The following is a 19,814-nucleotide window of genomic DNA, read 5'->3' on the forward strand; positions in this document are numbered from 1 at the left end:
TCAGTGTCGTTAACAAATTGCGTACCACGTGTATGTGAAGTAGAATTAGAGTTTATGATTCTTTAGTTTGTTAAAATTTGTGTTGGGTTTTTGTGGGGTAGAAAAGGAGCAGAGAAAGTGTATGTGGAAAATGAATGCATGCTTATCAGACCCAGAGTAGCACGGCTGAGAAAGGAAGGTGGAGTGGTTGGCTATGAAGGGAAGGTGGCTGGTTGGGTTGATTCAAACCACATTGCAAATGATTTAATATCTTAAAATATACAACATTTTCGCAAAAATAAAATGTTATTGATAATGATTCTTTTAATATTACCCCCTATTTTTCACTTCTCAAATAAATTTTTTCCACCTATATCTTATTAACGAAGAGTTTTTTTAAAGTTTATAGAAAAATTAAAATTATAAATTATATTTAATAAATTTCATCGGTATGTGTAGTTTTTTAAAAAAATGCATTATAAATAAAAATGGATGGGGTATGAGATTGCGATAATACTGTTTTTTTTTTCTTTTTACCAGCGAAATTACAACATTGTTATTACATCTCTTCTGCAGCAGATTAACCTTTTTGTTAGACTTCCGAATCTGCATGGTTGGTTATATAATTTTTTATTTGATATATTATTTGACACATAATAAACTTATTTATACATAGGTACAGATAAATGACCTCGTATATATAGGCTACTCTCTTTGGTCCTAAATTCAAAAGCTAAATAATTAATTTACAGAAATTAAAAAACAATAAATTAATTAAATTAGTTATTTGTAAAAAAAAATGAGTTCGTGTTTTTCTAAAATAATCATTTCAATCCTTCATATCAAAAACTACCTCTGTGATGAAAAACCTCTTTAATATGTGCAAGCGATGGGGGCAGTTTACAAAAAATTATAAATTTTAAACACAAAATAGATTGAAATCTTATATTTATAACTAAAACACTTCCTTTAACTAATTCTTACATTAGAATATGAGGGAGGGATAAATAAGAGTTGATCTGCTTTATAAAGATTTGAATCATAATTCTCATGATCATGAGTTATATAAATAATTTATAAATACTTTTGTAAAGGTGTACCCTACTTCTATTGAGTTTTGAGACTTAACTCATTTGAAGTGAATGTTTAGAGAAGAGCATTTTCACTGACTGTGAAGAAACAAACTATATTATTCAATCAAAAGCAATCCATCATCATCATCTGTTTCTCATTTTATACCTCTTTGTATATACCTACCATACGAATGAACAACTAATTAAGATTGAAAAATTTGCCAGGAACAATTTTAAGTCTTCATGGTTCAAACTCATTTATCCAACCCATTGACTTTAATCTGGTTGCTAAGTTTTAGGCCAGCTATTATCATCGGACTCTAATTGCTAATTGAGTAAACCACCACCATTATTCTTGAAGCTTCTCCAAGAAATCCGGAAGAACTAAACTTATATTTGTTTACCTACTTATCCCCCAATTTCAGTTTGATTCTATTTTATTATTTCTTTGAGTTCCTCCTTTTATTTATTTATTTATTTAAATATGAGATGCAACGATCACTAATAAAATTATACCCCAATCTTCTACAAGGAACAGCTTCAAAAGTGAAAAGGGCAAAAGATAGTTATGTTCTCAAACTGCTAACATGTCCTATATATTCACTATATGCTCGTATTTATATAGTACACTGTATGGTTGGCCCAAAAAAAAAATTGTGGTTTGTATATGAATTTCATCTTTATTAATAACTTTTCTAATGGGGAGATTAACAGTTAAATTCCTAATAATCTTTTTCAAAAATTAGTTATAAATATCAGTTTAAATAGTTATAAATTTAAAAATTTTAATTGTAAATAAGATATTCACATTTTAAGTATAACAATCTGTTTGCAATTCAAATTCTTATTTATAACCGTTTAAATTAATACTTACTCTCTCCATTTAAAAATGTAAATTATTTTTTGAGAAGTTGAATATTAAAAATATAAAGTATTTTTAATCTTTCGAGATGTAATTATTATCTTTTTTTTAAAAGTGCCCCCATTGATGAATGACTTTATATTTATTATGGGGTATTTAATAGGAGTAATTATGAAAAGATAGGATTAGTTAGAAAGTAAATAACTACTTTATTGAAAGGTGAGATTCAGTTAAAAATACCTTAATATTTTTAAACGAATGGAGTATAATTTATTTTTTAAAAATTTTTATTGAAAAACTGACTGTTATTAATTTATTCTTTTAATTTTATTATCATTCTCTTTTTCTAATAAGTGCTCATTCAGGAAAAAATGTGAAAGACCTCTTTTTAATATTTAGTTCAACTTCAAGATTGGATGCGTGTCTACTCTTCTAGAATTCTAGTTGACATTTTGCAGAATCTGAGAAGTAATTAATACTTTGTTTGGCCTAAAATCCCTAAGGCTATATTAAATTAAATAATTAATAGTTAACTAAAGAACGACAGGTAAAATTGTTTTATATGAACAAAAGGATCGGTGATACAGGTCCACTTGAATGCTCTCTCTCTCTCTCTCTCTCTCTCTCTCTCTCTCGTGTGACCCATTCCAATGCCTTCTCCCTCCTTCCCCAAACCAGAAAATGATTGAATTGATTGGCTGCCTTCACATCATCAGCCAACAAATAACGAAACATTCAAACTATTGACCTTGTTCATCATTTTATCCCGAAACCCTGAGCTTGTTCTTATCCAAAGAAACTCCCACCGCCATATTTACTTCTTCAATCACCCTTGTTTTTTTTTTTTAAAATATTCCCTGCAGATTGTAATACAAGTTGCTGTTTATTAATTTGTGTTTTTTTAAAAGTTGATTAAAATTTTATTTTTTAAAAAAATTTCATCTTTCAACAATACTTTGGAATGGAATAGATGTAATATTTTATTTACTCAATCACCATTATTAATTACTCGAATGGAATAGAATAAGGTAGAGATATAATTGAAAATTAATATAAAACCTATTCAATATCCTACATTTTGAATTAAGCAGAGCTTCTGAAAAATGCCCTACATTGTGGCTTTATTGCAATATTCAACTTTGTTATGCAACAGCAACACGTAATTGAATTACCAAAATGTTCTTTTACAGGACGAAAACTCTCTCGTGACACAGTCAATGGTGACCGGAATCATGATTTAAAGAAAGTAACATATATTTTCCTTATCTCGTTGTCCTTGTAACTAGATCGTACTCATTTCCAATGTACTCAAATTAAGTGGATTTTTAATTTGAAATTGGTTTATCGAATTACCTCGTGTGTGTGTGTGTGTGTGTGTAAAATATTAGTCCTTATGATCCTGATCAAATTACCGTAAATATCAATTTTTTAAGTCTGAAGGTTAATTAACCATGGAAAGGCAATTAACATTTTCCACTTGACAAACATACTTACACCCCACTTGTCTCACAGTTGTTATTTTGCCTCCGAGATGCTAAACTCTGGATCCACCATTGTTCTCTGTGTGTGTGTTGTACAAGTTTGTATGTGCTTTCGCCCATGGTTTCTTTTATCCAATCAGCCATTTAGAAGACCCAAGCTCAAGTCTAATGATGATGCTCCTGAATTGCTTGCGATCATTCATGACGGATCTAAGCTAACAGCATGGTGCTATGATGGAACTAGCAAGTGTCATTTTCGGTACAGACTGACTAACAATGACTAATTTTTTTGTATTATTTATACAGCTATATTTTCTCTGTCATTCACAAAAACCGACTCTCTGTTTTTGTTTCCATCAATGGAAGGTGGAATGATCAAAACGGCAAAACCTGCTTTGATGCCATGTGGAAATGAGGCAAGAGTTTTGCAGAAATTGATTTCATTGATATGAAAATGCACAGCTGAGGTATGTCTACACACACACACACACACACACACACACACACACAATATCAGATATATATCAATCATCAAGCCAAAAGAATCCTCCTAAATCTCCTCCTAATTACAATGCATTTAAAATCAGAAATAATTACTTACAACTACTCAAATCCCCTATTACAGACGACAAATAATCTCAAGAGTCACGCCCTGAGCTTAGGCACTGCGTTGCTTCCATTTTTGTACATGTTATCTATGACATTCTGTGCCATGAAAAGAAACTGATGTCAGTGCTCTAATCCTTTCTTTTTTCTTTTTGCCTCCAAAATTAACATTGGGTAGCAATGACGCAAGTATCTATTATTTCTATGACATACAAATGAGAATGTGAGTATGATATCATGATGTATCTCCTCAAGTATTTCTCGTCTAATACCTAAATTACTGGAGAGCCTAACTCTACAATCTCTATATGTCAGGTTAATATCTATCTGATTGTACTGAGCCACCTCTTAGTTACGGCGTTATGATACCAAGCTACATTACATTTCCATTACAGGGCGGTGCACAACATAGGGACATGTTGGTCTGGTCAAGCTAACTAGTCTGGTTCATCCCCACTCTTATTTGCACTTGGATTAGTTGTATGTTTCAAAACTAAGAGAAGGGTTGATGGAGCAAAACTTCAAAGAGAAATATTGAGAAGACAAGAAATTGTACCTGGTAGTATTTGAGCAGCTGGGGCCTCTTCTTCTTATAAGATGGAGTGATAAGGTCACGTTCCATGTCAAATGGCACAGGATCCAGATGAACTGCTTTTATAAACTCAAAACCTTTTAACTGCCAAAAAACACATTCAGGATCCAAGAAAGTTTTTAGGTGCCTGTGCGTGTGCTACATGATAATTAATTTTTTTTAAATATTAAATAACTTAACCAACCTTCTTTTCCTTTGCAATCTTTGTGAGTTCTTCAAGTATGAAACTTTTGGCCCTAGAATCTTGACAGAGAGAATTGAAGTTCTTTGTAATACCATTTTCTTTTGCCCAACCCTCAAGCGCTTCTTTCTTGGGGTTAACAATTGCAACAAGGAAGGACTTAAAGCTGTTTCCATACACCCATATCTGAAAATGGAATCACATAAAAGTATATAGATGGAACTCTGGAAGTTTCTTGGCAGAAACTTTTTGATTCCAGAAATTTTTCTCTGGGTACTTAATAGAATATGAAACATTCACGAAATGACGAGAAGAATCAAAACACATGTATTCGCATAGGAGCTTCAAAAACAGAATCATCAGTCACGTGCACATCCTTTTCCATCAAGCACATGCATTTTGCCAACAGAACCATGTTCACGTCAAGCATAAGTATAGGCATGCATCCTTTTTTGCAAAACACAGATCTGATACTTCAAAAATGGAACTATGCTTGCATTCAAACATCTTACACAACACTTTTAAAATTATACCAAGATACTTGTATTTTTGTTGTGTCACGGTATTTTTAACAAACTACTCAGTCTTCAAATTTTTCGCTGGCAAGGTGAGCCAATAATAATCAAACCTTAATGTTCAGGTTCAGACACTAGCACCCAGAGAAAAACTTGCATGCAGGACATATGGCCAATTGGGTGTTATTACTGTGGAAATAGATGGAAGTTTCTAATTTTAAAAGCAGTATATAGATACATAAAAAATTGCTCGAACAAGAAACAGCCATATAGTTAAATGTTTGGTCACAGAAGGAAAACATCACACATTATTAAGCTGCAAACAAATTGAGACTTAGTCTGTCGCTGATATCAAGTTAAATCAGAAGACAGTCTCCAAAGCCACGAGAGGCATAACTCTATCAAGAACCATTAAGATCTTGCATTTTTTATTTTTTTTGGGCGGCCAATTCTGGGCTCATGTAGCTGGAGTAACAATAGTTTCTTTTCTGGTTTTCGATAAGGCACGAGGAGTATCCTCCACCGACAGCAGAGTCTAATATCCTCAAGAGTATTGAGGACAAATGAAATCTGAAATTCAAACTCCCAACTACTTGTTTAAGTGATGTTTCATGCCAATTCAAGGTTGTTGAGTAACAATAATTTCTATATCGCTCATTTCCCTTCCATCTGGATAGAATATCACCTTATACATATTTAACCACCCACCTTGAGGAAAATAAACATGTACTAGAGTTCCAAAGCCATCACTTACAGATTCAACAGTAGAAACTAGACCGAATATGGTCTCCAAGTTTTCAACAGCAACATATTCTCCTTGTGAAAGCTTAAATATATTTTTCTTCCGGTCGATAATTTTCATGCTTCCATCAGGTTGCCATTCTCCAATATCCCCTGTCGAATAGATTATTTATCAATAAAATTGTCAATGAAAACCAATTGAAAAGAGCATTCCCACATCAATCCTGTAAACCATAAACAAACTAACCAGTATGGAACCATCCATCAAACAAAACCTCATTTGTGAGGTCTTCTCGTTTGTGGTACCCTAAAAACAAGGTTTTTCCCTTAATACAAATTTCTCCTCTTGGTGTGCTTGCAAGGGCATCATATCCCAGTTCAGGAACAGATTCTAGACACACGTCCACATTTGGCATAGGAGGGCCCACTGTACCAATCATTGCATGTTCACTTGTTAATGCGGCAAAGGTTCCCCCGCAGGATTCAGTCAAACCTATTTTCATTGTAACAAACATGCACTGAGGTCCATATTAAACATGACACATATCCAAAAAGCATATAATTTAATAGCATCATATGAAGATCTAGCGCAAACAAATGTACATACAAAACCATAAACCTCCGTAGGTTATTAGATAACTTTATTTTTCACTGTAGGATAGATATGAAGTAAGTAAACGTAAGTCCCAAAAGGTCCAAGCCAGGCTTCAGAAATTTTTTATGGATATACACAACCACCACCACTACCATGTAGTGAGAGATAAAAGTTCAAAGTTTTAGCAGGAGATACCATATCCTTGTATGACATATGCACATGACACCACCCGGAGGAAACTTTCAACATGCATAGATAGAGGTGCTGATCCAGAGAGAATAAGACGTACATTGCCGCCTAAACGTTGCTTTACCTGATTAATTAAGTTTCAAGAACTCATTAGTAAAGAAGATATAGTAATATGGCAACAGTTAACTTGAAGCATGGAGATTCAAATATATAATTTTGCCACCTTATTGAACACAAGTTTGTCAAAAAGTGGAGCTGCATGCCCATCCTTTAGGCCTTTCTTCAAGTTTTTCAACTTGCTGCAGACAAGTTTTAGAATAAATTAACAATAGAATGATGCAGTTTCTACCAAGGAATCACAAATAATTGGAAATAATGCCCAAAACTTAATAATAATGAAAGAAAAATAAACCTAGTCTAGATGAGACTTGCATGTAGTAAAACTTCTTATTTTGATCATGGTGAACCTATGAGGCCATGACAGTTCATTACAGGCTTATCATAATCAAGAATCAAGTAAAATGTCACAACAACATATCTTACTATGAGTAAGCAAAATTAAACAATTTCTTCTTTAAGAAGCCTCCTGCAGAAATCTTCTGTGTCAAACCTGCGTATCAAATGAAGATTGAGAAAATGCCCATTAAAACTGGGAATTGGAAAAAGAAGACTATTAACCTAAAACTAATTTATGCATCTGTTCTATCCTTAATTAAACTAAAGAATTCTTTTTGCCACCTACATGATATAAAGTAGGGCCGTGTAAAAGTCCTCCGGTTCTGCTTGATCCAGTCCAACTCGAGATAGTCTAGTTCTGTTTGGTCTATAAAAACACTGGTCCTTTAGGACCCAAATGACTGAAAAGACCAGACTATTTCTCTGGATTGGACTAGATATGAGGGCATTTAGACCTCTTGGTCTAGTCCAGTCCTATTAATTTATTTAATATAATTATAATTAATTTATTTTTGACAAATGCTTCAAGTGTAATTGAAGTTAAGGAGATGATTGTATGAAAATTTGTTGAGTTTGTTTTTAAATTATTGTTGTAATGTAGTGCTGTTGAAGTTTGTTGAGTACTGTTTTTGTTGAAATTATAAATTTAAATCATTTGAACTATAACATAAATATTTTTTTTGGTAGAAATTATTATGGATTTATTATTATTATATTATAGATTTATTATTATTATTATAAACGTTTTTATTATCTCAATTAAGTTTATTAGGTTGAAATGGATTATTACCTCTCATAGAGGAAAAAGGAAAAAAAAAAGTAAGTACTGAACTAATAGGATCAGTCTCCCAATTTTATGAACCAAGTCCCGTCCTGTTAATTTTTTGGTTATCACTGGATAAGACCTGACTCCAGATTGCCTAACCTAGTCTTTTTCATGAAAGAGACCAAATTTCGGGTTAGGTTGAAATCCAATGCCGTCCAATCCTTTATGCTGCCGTAATATAAAGTTAAATTTACCTGAGTATATTCTATCAAGCACACGAGGGGCAGCACAGAAAATAGATGGCTTTAGCTCCCCAATGTCTTCAATTAATAGTTTAACATCCTGAACCATTTGGATTGATGATGAATATAGTTAATTTTTTGAACTTTCATCCATTGAGAAGAGATATAGTGCATCTTACCCCACGCCAGAAACCTATTGAGGCACCCTGCCATATAAAAAGCTCCTCAAAGACCCTATCAAAGATATGTGCAAGAGGAAGATATGAAATGTATACGTCCTTCTCAGTCAACTGCAAAGCAGGAAAGATGAGGGAGTTGAAAAATACAATGAAAGGATGGATTACTGAAGACCAACAATCACAGTACCAAAGCTTAAAAAAAATATTTCCCCAAAATTAAAATTAGGCCACCCATTTATGAGACATCAATGGAAAGAAAAAACGTTTTAGGATTCCTAAGCAAATCCATCTGTTCAAATAAGAGATACAGAAGCTTGAGAAGAAAATTACTTGTTCATTTACACTCTCTAAATATCGCTTGAACCCAGCTAAGACAGTAACAATGCTCTCATTGGATAATAGCACTCCCTTGGGATCACCTGTTGTTCCACTAGTGTACATTATTGTGCTGATGTCACTTTTCTTTTTCACGGGAAGATCAAAATTTTGACCTTGACCCTGTAGGAAAACTGGAATTAGGATGGGAAGCCACAGTGTCAATATGCAAGCAGAGAAGGAGACATTATTTTCCACTGCTCAAGATTGAACTGGACTTCAGAAGAAATGAATGGTAAATAACAAGATTTAAATATTCAAAGGAAAAACATAACTTTGAGTCCCTATACTTTGCTCGCGATTTACTATTGGTCCCTGCACTTTTTTTTCTGTTGTTCTAGGTGTCTACACTTTTATTTTTCATTGGTGTAGATCCCTTCATAAACAAAGTATAGGGATCTTGGAGGGACCTAAAGAATGAAAAACAATAAGTGTAGAAACGTAAAACAACAGAAAAAAGTGTAGGAACCAATAACAAACGCAAGCAAAGTGTAGGGACCCAAAATTATATTTTCTCATATTCAAACTAGCTAAACAACTCAGAAATTTCCATCAACTATTAAATAGAAGAACCATATCTCATGTTAGAGAAACTAACAGTACCATAATTATAAGTCAAATGAACAACCCACCAGTTGCAGAAATTCATCCCATGAATGTATTACTGATCCAAACTGTTCAGCTTCCTGCTTTTGTTCAGGTGTAACCTTTCCAAAGCTCACAAGTGCTAGACGAAGAAATAAAGGTGACTGCATCTTATTTCAAAAATATCGAGTAACTAAAAATTCAAGAAGCTAAAGAGACTTACTTCTAAGATACTTTGCTGCAGCTGGAAATGTCTTCAATAGCTGTTTTTTTATGGGGGGAAAAAAATTATATAGATTAAACTTTATAACAGATAGAATATTTCTAATCCTTCGAAAAAAGATAAATAAAGTTATAAGATGGATGAATATAATTGGCGAACCTCAGGAATCTTCTTTTCTTCTACAAACGTAATTGTGACCTCTGCATGGCATATAATAAACTCTACAGCCCCAGCACCTAAGTCATACATATGACAAGATTTTTAAACCCATAATACTTGGAATGACTTGTATTCTTAAGGACCTATGAAACGTCAGCAAAACCATCTTCATGGTCTGGAAGCGTGATAAAGGCGCGCACATACCTAAGGTATCATACAAAGGAACACAATGAAGTCCATGAGCATTGCAGGCCTAAATTCATATGGCAGAGTAAGTCAGAAATCCACGGAACTTCACCCAAAAATTTTAAAAAAGAAAATCAATTGGAGAAAAGATGCTAATTAAGAAACATATATGTTGGTCTTGACAAGGTGGCCAATGGTTCCCACCCCATAATTATGGCATCAAACGCTAACATATATAATATTAAATCTATATAAAGCTGCATTATTCACAAGCCATGAATAATGCAGCTCACCTCAAATTCCGTGCAAAGCACAGGCCCACAGTCTGATTTTAATATAGAAATGGCTTATTTTCCTTCACATTCAAGAAGGATCACAGACGGCTAAGAACACCTACATACACAAAATGACATTAAAATGAAAATAACGATAAATATACAACAAAAAGATAGATGCATGAATCAACATGTAAATATAATAGAACCCTTCTAAGAACAGACAGCAATAGGCAGAAAGGAGGTAGCAAATAAGAAAAGAAATTCGAAATAAAATATACCTCCATGCTTATAATCCACTCTGGGCAATTGGCACCATAAATACCACATTTTGCACCCTGCAATATACATTAAGCTTAAACATCAGATATGGTTGTGGATGATAGGTCTGCAAAAACAAGATATCAAAATCACGCATAACAAAAGGAAGGACAACTTATGCAGCCTAAAACAGTAGTCCAATAAAACCCAAGCATTTGAACTCAAGCAGCCATTCTAGATGCTGATGTGGCTAGATGAGAATTGAGGGTGAGAGAGGGAAAGAGAGGAAAGAAAGAGACAACAGAGAAAACAGAGAGACGAGAGGTTAGAGATAGAGAGATGCTGAATTTTCACTTCACTGAATAATACTCCCTCCCTCCCTCCGGTCCTGTCACTGCATGTTCTAAAACAATTTGATGGTTTTATATTTTAATCATTTTGTATTAAAAAAAGATAACGCATTAATCAGTGTTTTTCAAAATTATCCCTATTTACAACTTTTCAGGATTTGTTCTTTCAAAAATGAGTAAATTTAGAAAATTATTTCATTCTTAAACTATTTTAATGATTTAATTATTTCTCTTTAGTTCTAGAGAGTATATTTATAACCCGATACATGCCTTACCTGGCATATCCTGAGCCCATATATAATAATGACAAAATATCTTTCCATCTATTACTACTAAGGACTATTGCTAACTAAGTGACTGGCCAATAACTAAAATTACATTATTAATTATAATTACCAAAACACTCTCCTATGAGTGCCTCATCCGCTTTTTCAAGTCAAGACAAACTTTCCAAAAAAAGATTTGACCTAGAGTCTGATATTGTCTTCGATTTGAAAGCACATTCAGAATGTTGTCATAATACAATACTCCGAGCATATACTGAGAATTCAAGGACAGGATAATTTCAGGTTAAAGAAGGTAAAACTGTTAGAACTACCAAAAGTAAATCATGTTTTCTGGTTCGTGGTAAAAAGGACAGAGATGGCGTACTTGCCCATAACCACAACTGCGAATGGAATTTCCAAGCTTCATCGCCAAGTCATATACTTCCTCATAACTTTGCCACTTGTACTTGCCAGGCTACAAAAAAGCCAACGAGAAAGACGGCAGAAGGGATCAAATGATGGCATGGCAATGAAACATTATGCAGAACAAAAATTAATATCGGGAGTATTACAACAAATCCCAAGTAAAAAAAAATAAAAATAATTAAGTTCCATTAGATTATTTACAAGTTCTTCTGCGAAAATTTTGAGTCAAATTGTGGAATCTACCGCTCAGCCTGTCCCCCCCACCCCAGGATTGAAGTATTATTATCTTGTAAAAGTATAGTATGAAAAGTTGTAAATTGATTGGTAAGAAAATGTTGTTTTTAAACGAAAAAAAAAATTATTTAAACTTCCCACTGCACGTGTCTAAAGAAGCTGTAAAAACACACGCACAGACAATTTCATTCACAAATTTTCTTAATGATGAACTGAATAAAGACTTTCTTATCTCGTCTCCTTTTTTATTTTGTTGCCTCTCCTCCGTCTCGTCTCTCTCCTTTTTCCTCCACCCATAAACTAAATATAGAAGATTATTGTTATATTAATTTTCTTACTCACGAACTAGCTATTTGAAATTTTCCATTAGTATGGTCAGTTAAAGAGAGTTTATCAATTACCTTGCCATCTATGATGTCCCGGCGACCAAGCATTGGTTGTTTAGGATATTTCTCAACAGACGTGCTGTCAAATGACAAGACAATAAAAACTAAGATATGACTATGTTTTTAATCATGTAGACAAACACATAAATATACCCGTGTGTAGTTTCAGAAATAACAAAATACTATACGAGAACGAGCACAGTTTCCTTTCTCGCTTAATATATATATATATATATATATGAGACTCTCATCTCCTGTACAAATAATTTAAATGTATAAAAATTATTCTGAAATTTCATATTTTTTACTAAAATTATCAATTATGGGCTTATGGCTGAATAGTTAACTATATAGTTACCTTTGTTTGAACAACTCCTCTTATAATTATTTTGCTGTTACTGACAACTTGGATATAGCAAATTGATAATTTTAGTAAAAGATACAGACTTCATTCAAAGTAATTTTTTTAGATTTAGATTGTTTACATGAGACCTAAAAGTATTTTTCTGAGTTAATATTACTCTTCAAAACATTAGGGACTGTTAAAGCCGTGTTGTTGCTACTCCACACTCTCCTAATAGTAAAACTCTCTCTTGTATATGTTTCACATTTGCCAGAAGAATAATTATAAGAATAAGCAAATAACCTCACCGGAAAACATCCCAGCAACTATCAAGACCTTCGATCGGAGGCGGAAATCCATCCTTAGCAAAGACGCTACGGTACACCGGCCCGACGGATGGCCTCCCCTCCGTCTCTTCTTTGGCTTTCTCCACATCTACGATGTATCTCTTCTGCGCCATACCACAAGATTACGAGATCTCAATCTCTCTGCTCTTTGCTTCTGCTACTGGTAAATGAAAACAGAAACACAGAGAGACGAAAGAAGGAAGTGGTTGAGGTTGGCCGTATTGCTGCTTCGGAATATATCAATTGAAGAAGCTTTATATTCGCAAACGAAACACTAAAACAGAAACTATCTGTTTCCTTATTAGTTAGTTAGATGAAATAGCATCGGTTAGTTCGTTCACGATGAATAATGTCAATGCTTTAGTAGCTGTCTCGGTGATTTCATTTCATTTTGAATGAAAATAATATTAATAAATTGGTTTACCGCCAAATTAAAGACGAAAGAACAGAGATAGCAAGTACCTTACTCCAATAATATCCTCTTCTTCTATTACTGTTACTATAGTTTTGGCAAAAGACTTGTCCGATCTGGTAAATGTCTATACACGTATCTCAGTTGCTTATTAGGAATTAAATTTCTTGGGTCAACAAGCTTTTTTTTTACATTTTTTGTTCCCGGGGTGGAGGACTCTCTCCAATATAAATGTTTGAATTATTCAAATATCTAAATCATTGTTATAATTAATTGATTACAATACTTATCCTGTAAAAATAAAAAATCCCATGTCTTTTGTCTTGTGCAATACGGCTAGGAAGAGAGATGGGAGTGTTGAAATTCCTTGGCAGTCACCATCAGAAAAGTCAGCACTACATAAGATAGCAATGGCGTAACTATTGGAAAAAGTATCCAATATCACATGCATATATTTATAACGTAATAAGTATATAACTATAACAGTTTAAATTCGTACAAAAAACAAGATGATGCGTATAATTTATTATAATTCATGACATTACAACTCAGCGATTGATAAATATGTAAAAATGCAATCCTCCTTATTTTATACTCTAAACGTAATCCGGATGTAATCAAAAAATTTGATGTACAAGAAGGATGATAAAGTCAATGTTGGGACCAAGTATCTTAAACAGGCATCATCCAATGTAAGATTCAAAGAGATACTAGAGAGAAAACGAAGGAGAAAGGAATGGTTGGGCAGACGAGAGAGTGCGAAAAGAGTAAGACCGGTGAGGTCTAAGAAGGATATTGAACGGTTGGGATAAAGCAGGGGCATGAAACCAATGTCGCATGGGGAAAAAAATTAATTAATGAAAACCTGAGCTATATATTAACAGAAACAAACAAACAAAATTACAAGGCCGAAAAACAAAACAGCCGCAAGTACATTTTAAGAACTAAATTTAATAACATTGAAAATTATAGGAAGTTCTTTACAAACACTAAACAGCATAAATACCTACTTGAAAATGAATGGAAATACAAGAATTAAATTTATAAAACTATTCAACATTCACGCATGATAGACCATCATCAACCGTATCACCCAAACCTTGAATACAAGAGAAGTAACAACTTGCTGCCACGAGATGCATCCGCATCTTTTTTTTCTTCTTTCTTTTTTGGCCAGCGAGAAGGCGAGAAGCGACCACATTGGATTGAAAATATAAAAATAAAGAAGCTGGAAATTGCATGTTAACTATTCGTTCTTAACCACAAATATGTATCTCATAGTCACTCGCTATGCTACTGGGATTAAAAAACTATACAATGGGCGTGCAAGCGACTGCCAAAAGAGCATGCAAGTGAAAAAACAGTGAACATCCAAAAAAGGAAAAAAAAATATTAAAAAAAAGAGAGAGAAAGAACTAGGTCTGCATTTGCACACTTTAAATTCCAACATGCATCAATTCAGGGGCTTCAGAATTGACACCACGAAATTTCCATCCAAGCCAACACATTAGTTGCCAAAGCGACTCCTTCCCCATGGGGGAATCCTGTGCCCACCACCTCCTCCATTGCGCTGCACGTTATGATTCTGCCTTGATTGAACTCTCATTCTTTGCTCCTTCATGTTTGCAAACAGTGAATCCAACGTTTGTTGTCTCTGCTTAGGCATCACATTCAATTCCTGCTGCTGCTGCTGCTGCTGCTGAGAAGGCCGGGGCTGCTGTGTACAAAAACAAATTCAACAACAGTCTCAGCTTCATAGAGCATTGATCTTCTAAGTGAACTAGAAAACCTCAAACGGTATAGCATCTGATGACACCATGGTCTATCAATGTAAACAAACTGATGGAAAGAAGAAAACCTAGAACTTTGAATGAGAACCCTAGCCTCATTATCATTAGGTGATTGGCTACTGACAACTAACTATACAAGAATCTTTGCACCTCCGTTTTTAAAGCCCTGCCAAGTCCATTTCCTAATTGCATCATAGGATACATAATATTTGTTCTTGTCATCACATCTGGTTATCGGTCTATTCACTATAAAGGAGTTTCAGCTAATCAGCAACGACATTTATTGTATGTGTTCTCTCCTTGAAAATGTTCAGAATGCTAACCTCTGAGTGTGACATGTATAACTAGAAACAAGAAAAAGTTAACATTGTCATACCTTTACTGCGAAATTTCCACTAGCAGCCCTTCTCTGACCCGCTGCTACTCCAAACCTGCACTCAAAAAGAAAAAGAGATTATTGAAGAGTAGAAGCACAACACATTGAAGATACTTCATCAAGAGCTCCGAGCAGAACCCAAACTGTCCAGCATCATAAGCCATTATTAGTAATAACAGGAACATTACTCAATAAATCTCTCACTTAGTTGGAAGTGTAGCCACTCACCTCAGATTCTATCTATATCCAACTAAGAAAGAGAAAGCGTAAGGATAATGGTACCCTGGATACAAATTCCAACACCACCTCAGAACAAAATTAAACAATTTCCATAAAATCCTCCATGTTGGAAAATGATTTGGATTTGGGTTAGCACCCAAAAGTTTGTTGTGTGACACTTCACAGTTCAGCACTGGGAACTCTCATGGAGGCTATCATTAGCGTGAAACTTCACAGTACAGAACTGTGTACTACCAGGAAGGATATCTATTGTGCAGTAGACCATCGACAAAGACCCCCCAGCTACCAAACCGGTCTTCACCTCAAAGATCAAATCCCTTTCAAGAAGTAGCCTCAAATTTATTTTCACGGTGACCAGGTCACAATTTTCGTCACCAGAAAACATTGAAAGTCACATTTGCTGAATACTAAGAAAACTTGAACTCAATCATGTATAGAGAGCAACATCGTCCCCCACAATACTTATCAATCCCAGAAATATTCCCATTGATTTACTTGATTGTGAACCATAAAACTTTACTTCATAGAGAGAAGCCCCAACAAAAGACCTCCTGATTCTTGGCCGTAAAAGAGTTTCTTATTCAATAATGAACAAAAAACCATTCATTTTTTCCGGCCAGTAGTTGACAATATCAACAAACGAAGAATCAATCAACATGAAATACAAAAGTGGCAAGTTGCAATTTAAGAAAGGGTCTGATTAAATAAATGATCCCATGGGAAGTGCATGCATCCTTTAGCATTATCTCACAACTTGGAACCAATTTTGTTTCAGAGCAGTGTACATCTAATGTGAATGGATTCGCCAGCAAGAATCACAACCCAAGAGCAAGGAATTCCAACAGCCAAAGAAAAAGTAACAACCCTCACCCAAAATGAAGGCAGGAATCAACAGGAAGTAACCATATATACAGTAATATCACGGGATCATCCTTTCAAAATGACTAGCAAAAAGCCTTATATAGTTTAATGCCACAATCATTTCTACTGCTTCTAAACAACAGAGCTGTTTTTCCATGGGAACCAGCCACTAAATAAGCACATCGCATATGTTGGGACTTCTGATCTGATGGTACCCTCTTCAACCTTGGGGAAATATACTTCAACAAATTATCTTAATATATCATTTCTAGCATCTAGATTCCAGCGAACTGAATCCATTTAACAAATACTCAAATCTTATCACCAGCAAACTCGAATGACTTAACTTCAATTCTCTAGCATGAATATCCATAGTGACAATAGATATAAATCCACTTGAACCGTGAAGGCAGTTTGCAGATTGTGATGTGAGGTTATAATGCAACCATTCAATTCAGAAATCTCATTAACAAGTGGCTGGTTCCCATTTATCATGTCAAACTGGCTCCTTTTGCGGAGAAAAAAAATCACATAAATGGAAGGCACACCTATGATGTCATCACTATAACAGATGGGCCCAGTTTTACCTGCAATAAAATTTTTTGCAATTATTGACATCAATAACACAATATCTTCTATAAGTTACATTACTTACACCTAGTTCTTCTCCCATTCTAACAATCAGAGGGAAAGACATGAAAAATTAATAAAAATTAATACCTTGCTTTATTCCGGTTAGCCACCCTACTACGATTTGAAGCTCTATTGCGTAAAGGAGCAACTGCAGCTTTTTGTGCAATCTCAGCTGCAACAGGAAATTGGTTTTCCTGGAAATTTGATCTTCTCTTAGCAAGAACTCCCTGAACCACAAATTCAGCGCATTAGAATAATTTAAAACGTCATTAAGAATAGCAGCATAAAAAGAATGTGAGTTAGAAACTTAGAACTGAGTACACTTCATAAGTGGACACACCTGTCTAACAGATGATCTTGACTCCATAAAGCGTCGCAGCTTTGAAGATTTATCCTGGGCGAGACCATTTGAAAATTTCTGGCTTTTATTCTGTAGAGGCATGGGAATCATATAAAAATGATAAGGACCATCAGTATTAAATGCAACAGCACATGATAAGAACACTAGAAAATGATTATCCAAAAAATACTTACCGGAACTCTTCTTTGCCTCTTAGTCTTGGAAGTAGTTTTAGACATTCTGATTATATCATCTGTTCATTTTAACGGAAAATCAGATAGAGTAGGAATAGAAGGAAGAAGAAAGGCTTAAAAACACAATAGTTACACGAAGCAAACCTAGGGTCATGTCCATTTTCTTCTCTGTAAGTGCAATCGCCTCAGTTGAGAGTGGTTTAGCCGCCATCTGATAATGCAAAATAGAAATCAGAAAAACTACATATATTCTGAGAAACTAGGACTAGCACTTAACCCATCTACCAACAATTGTACTAAAGAGAAATATGATCCCCCACCAGGGAAGACACGGCCCCCGGTCGATTTGTAAATTACAGCTAAGAAACTCGGAATAATGACAAAGAAATATTAGCATGTAGAGAGCAACCATTGCAGGTGGAAAATGTTGAAGAATAACACAAAAGAGCCGCTGCTTCCCTCCAGAGTCTTCAGAAATATCTTGATCAGATAATTCAATCATAAATAGAAAATATAGAGCGTTCATAGAATAAATCGATAACTTTGCAACCACAGCATCAAAACCAACTAAGAAAAGACACGCTTCCAATTCCAATCCTACGATCCCTTTTCCTCATCGAAAACTTCAAAACGAACTGAAAAAGCTACGAACAAATATCCGCTTGAAAAAATTACCCCAAATAAATGCCGTAACCAAATAAACTTGGGTGCAATATAGATCTATAAGATAGTCAAAACTCACAAATCAAACCAGAGTTTCAAACACCACATACGGATAACGCGATATAGAAAATCATACAAGGAGAGAAAGAAAAAATAGAAAGGAAAAAGGGCTTACTCTAAAGCGAAGCTGAAATTCAACGATGCTTTGTTCGAGTTGCAAAAAGCTAGGGTTTTGCGCAACACGCACAGGCACAAAAAGAAGAAATAAAATTGTGGAATTTGAAGCAATAGATACGGGTAAGGTATTAATAGATGGCGGGGATGCCCGTTGCCCAGCGAGTCGGCGGATGCGGATCTCTTTGATGGACCCCGAGTGAGCAAATTTCTCCTATTTTTCGCGTCGCTTTCCTATGAATTAACCTCTTTTCTTGAGTCTACTTCGTTGGACTTGCGTCGAAGACGCGAGGGGGTGTCAATTTTTTTGTTATTTATTTATTTTATTCAATATACATCATTAAAAAAAAAAAAACCCCCATCTAATAGATACAGATTTTAATATGTTACCAAAAATAATAATAATAATACCAGTAAACTACATGAGTTCCGATTTCATAAATAATCCTATCCTACTAATATATATCCTGCAGATCTCCGCAGACAATATCAAATAGGCTATAAATTGTAGTAATATTTTTAATATTAATTGCATACATCTTACTTTACATTTCATGTGAATATGAGCCCCTAATTAGGCTTTTCATTGTTACGAAGTCATCCCAATTCTACTGTTATTTGAATCTAGATTTGAATTTAATGAGTAATTTAAATGCACTCGTTTAATAAGTATCTTAATTATAGTCATTGAATTTTATTAATATTTAAAAATTATCAAAACACAATTTTTTGATAAATTTAAAATAATTTTTATAATTAAAACATTCATCACATATGTCGCTTCTTTTAAAAAATTTGATATTTAATACTTTTTTAATATAACATGACAAAATTTTTTATAACTCTTTAATTAAATTAAATAATTATTATCATGTTACTTCAGACACTTGTTGAAAAAATAAATTTAGATTACTCATCAAATTCAAAGCCCTATTGTTTGATGAGATTTAATGGGTTAAATGAAAGCTTGATGAACTTAATCCTATAAAATTTCTGCTAAATTGGAGATCTGTAAAATTGATTAAAAACTGAAAAATCAATTAGATTGCTGCTTCCACTATTTATTTAAAAAATAAAGCTACAAAACCATAGGGGTTTCCTCTCTCTCTTTCTCTCTAAACTAAGTGAGAGGACAAGTTATCTGCTTCCAATGTTGTACATGTCCGTAAGAGGTTCTTGAGTTTGAGCCTCATGATATATACTCATCTTAAATAATTATGTCAAAGACATTTTTAAGATGCTTGTAAAGCTATTATTA

General features: G+C 34.1%; 2 protein-coding genes across 3 annotated transcripts; both read right to left on the reverse strand.

Moving 5' to 3' along the window:
• Positions 1-3,818: 3,818 nt before the first annotated feature.
• On the reverse strand, positions 3,819-13,195 carry LOC129322164 (long chain acyl-CoA synthetase 4-like). The gene is made up of 19 exons (XM_054968264.1): positions 12,835-13,195; positions 12,199-12,262; positions 11,523-11,612; positions 10,542-10,598; positions 10,004-10,052; positions 9,800-9,876; positions 9,641-9,680; positions 9,465-9,559; positions 8,788-8,955; positions 8,458-8,568; positions 8,291-8,378; positions 7,358-7,424; positions 7,038-7,113; positions 6,821-6,938; positions 6,278-6,523; positions 6,044-6,183; positions 4,778-4,960; positions 4,558-4,677; positions 3,819-4,100 (listed from the first exon to the last, which is right to left on the reverse strand). The coding sequence occupies exons 1-19, from the start codon at positions 12,984-12,986 to the stop codon at positions 4,041-4,043; spliced, it is 2,001 nt and encodes a 666-aa protein (XP_054824239.1). The 5' UTR covers positions 12,987-13,195; the 3' UTR covers positions 3,819-4,040.
• A 1,295-nt stretch (positions 13,196-14,490) lies between these two features.
• LOC129322166 (uncharacterized) lies at positions 14,491-18,800 on the reverse strand. Of its 2 annotated transcripts, none has more exons than XM_054968267.1 (7): positions 18,558-18,800; positions 17,864-17,930; positions 17,720-17,778; positions 17,526-17,615; positions 17,273-17,412; positions 15,452-15,506; positions 14,491-14,999 (listed from the first exon to the last, which is right to left on the reverse strand). In XM_054968267.1, the coding sequence occupies exons 2-7, from the start codon at positions 17,928-17,930 to the stop codon at positions 14,793-14,795; spliced, it is 618 nt and encodes a 205-aa protein (XP_054824242.1). In that variant the 5' UTR covers positions 18,558-18,800; the 3' UTR covers positions 14,491-14,792. The 2 variants fall into 2 exon arrangements, with proteins under 2 accessions (XP_054824242.1, XP_054824241.1); XM_054968266.1 differs by having other exon boundaries at positions 14,491-15,002; positions 18,558-18,793.
• Positions 18,801-19,814: the final 1,014 nt, after the last annotated feature.

This window comes from Prosopis cineraria, unplaced genomic scaffold, assembly GCF_029017545.1.
Source record: "Prosopis cineraria cultivar Desert tree isolate PC_DT_omini unplaced genomic scaffold, ASM2901754v1 PC10, whole genome shotgun sequence".
Lineage (NCBI taxonomy): Eukaryota > Viridiplantae > Streptophyta > Magnoliopsida > Fabales > Fabaceae > Prosopis > Prosopis cineraria.

Coding starts and splice junctions, on each gene's coding strand:
- LOC129322164 (XM_054968264.1), bottom strand. CDS start 12,986: ATGGCGCAGAAGAGATACATCGTAGATGTGGAGAAAGCCAAAGAAGAG. Junction 7,425..8,290: donor GCTTGATAGAATATACTCAG/GTAAATTTAACT, acceptor TTTGATACGCAG/GTTTGACACAGAAGATTTCT. Junction 4,678..4,777: donor AGATTGCAAAGGAAAAGAAG/GTTGGTTAAGTT, acceptor GTTTTTTGGCAG/TTAAAAGGTTTTGAGTTTAT.
- LOC129322166 (XM_054968266.1), bottom strand. CDS start 17,930: ATGGCGGCTAAACCACTCTCAACTGAGGCGATTGCACTTACAGAGAAG. Junction 17,779..17,863: donor GAAAATGGACATGACCCTAG/GTTTGCTTCGTG, acceptor TAAAATGAACAG/ATGATATAATCAGAATGTCT. Junction 15,003..15,451: donor GTGGAAATTTCGCAGTAAAG/GTATGACAATGT, acceptor TTTTGTACACAG/CAGCCCCGGCCTTCTCAGCA.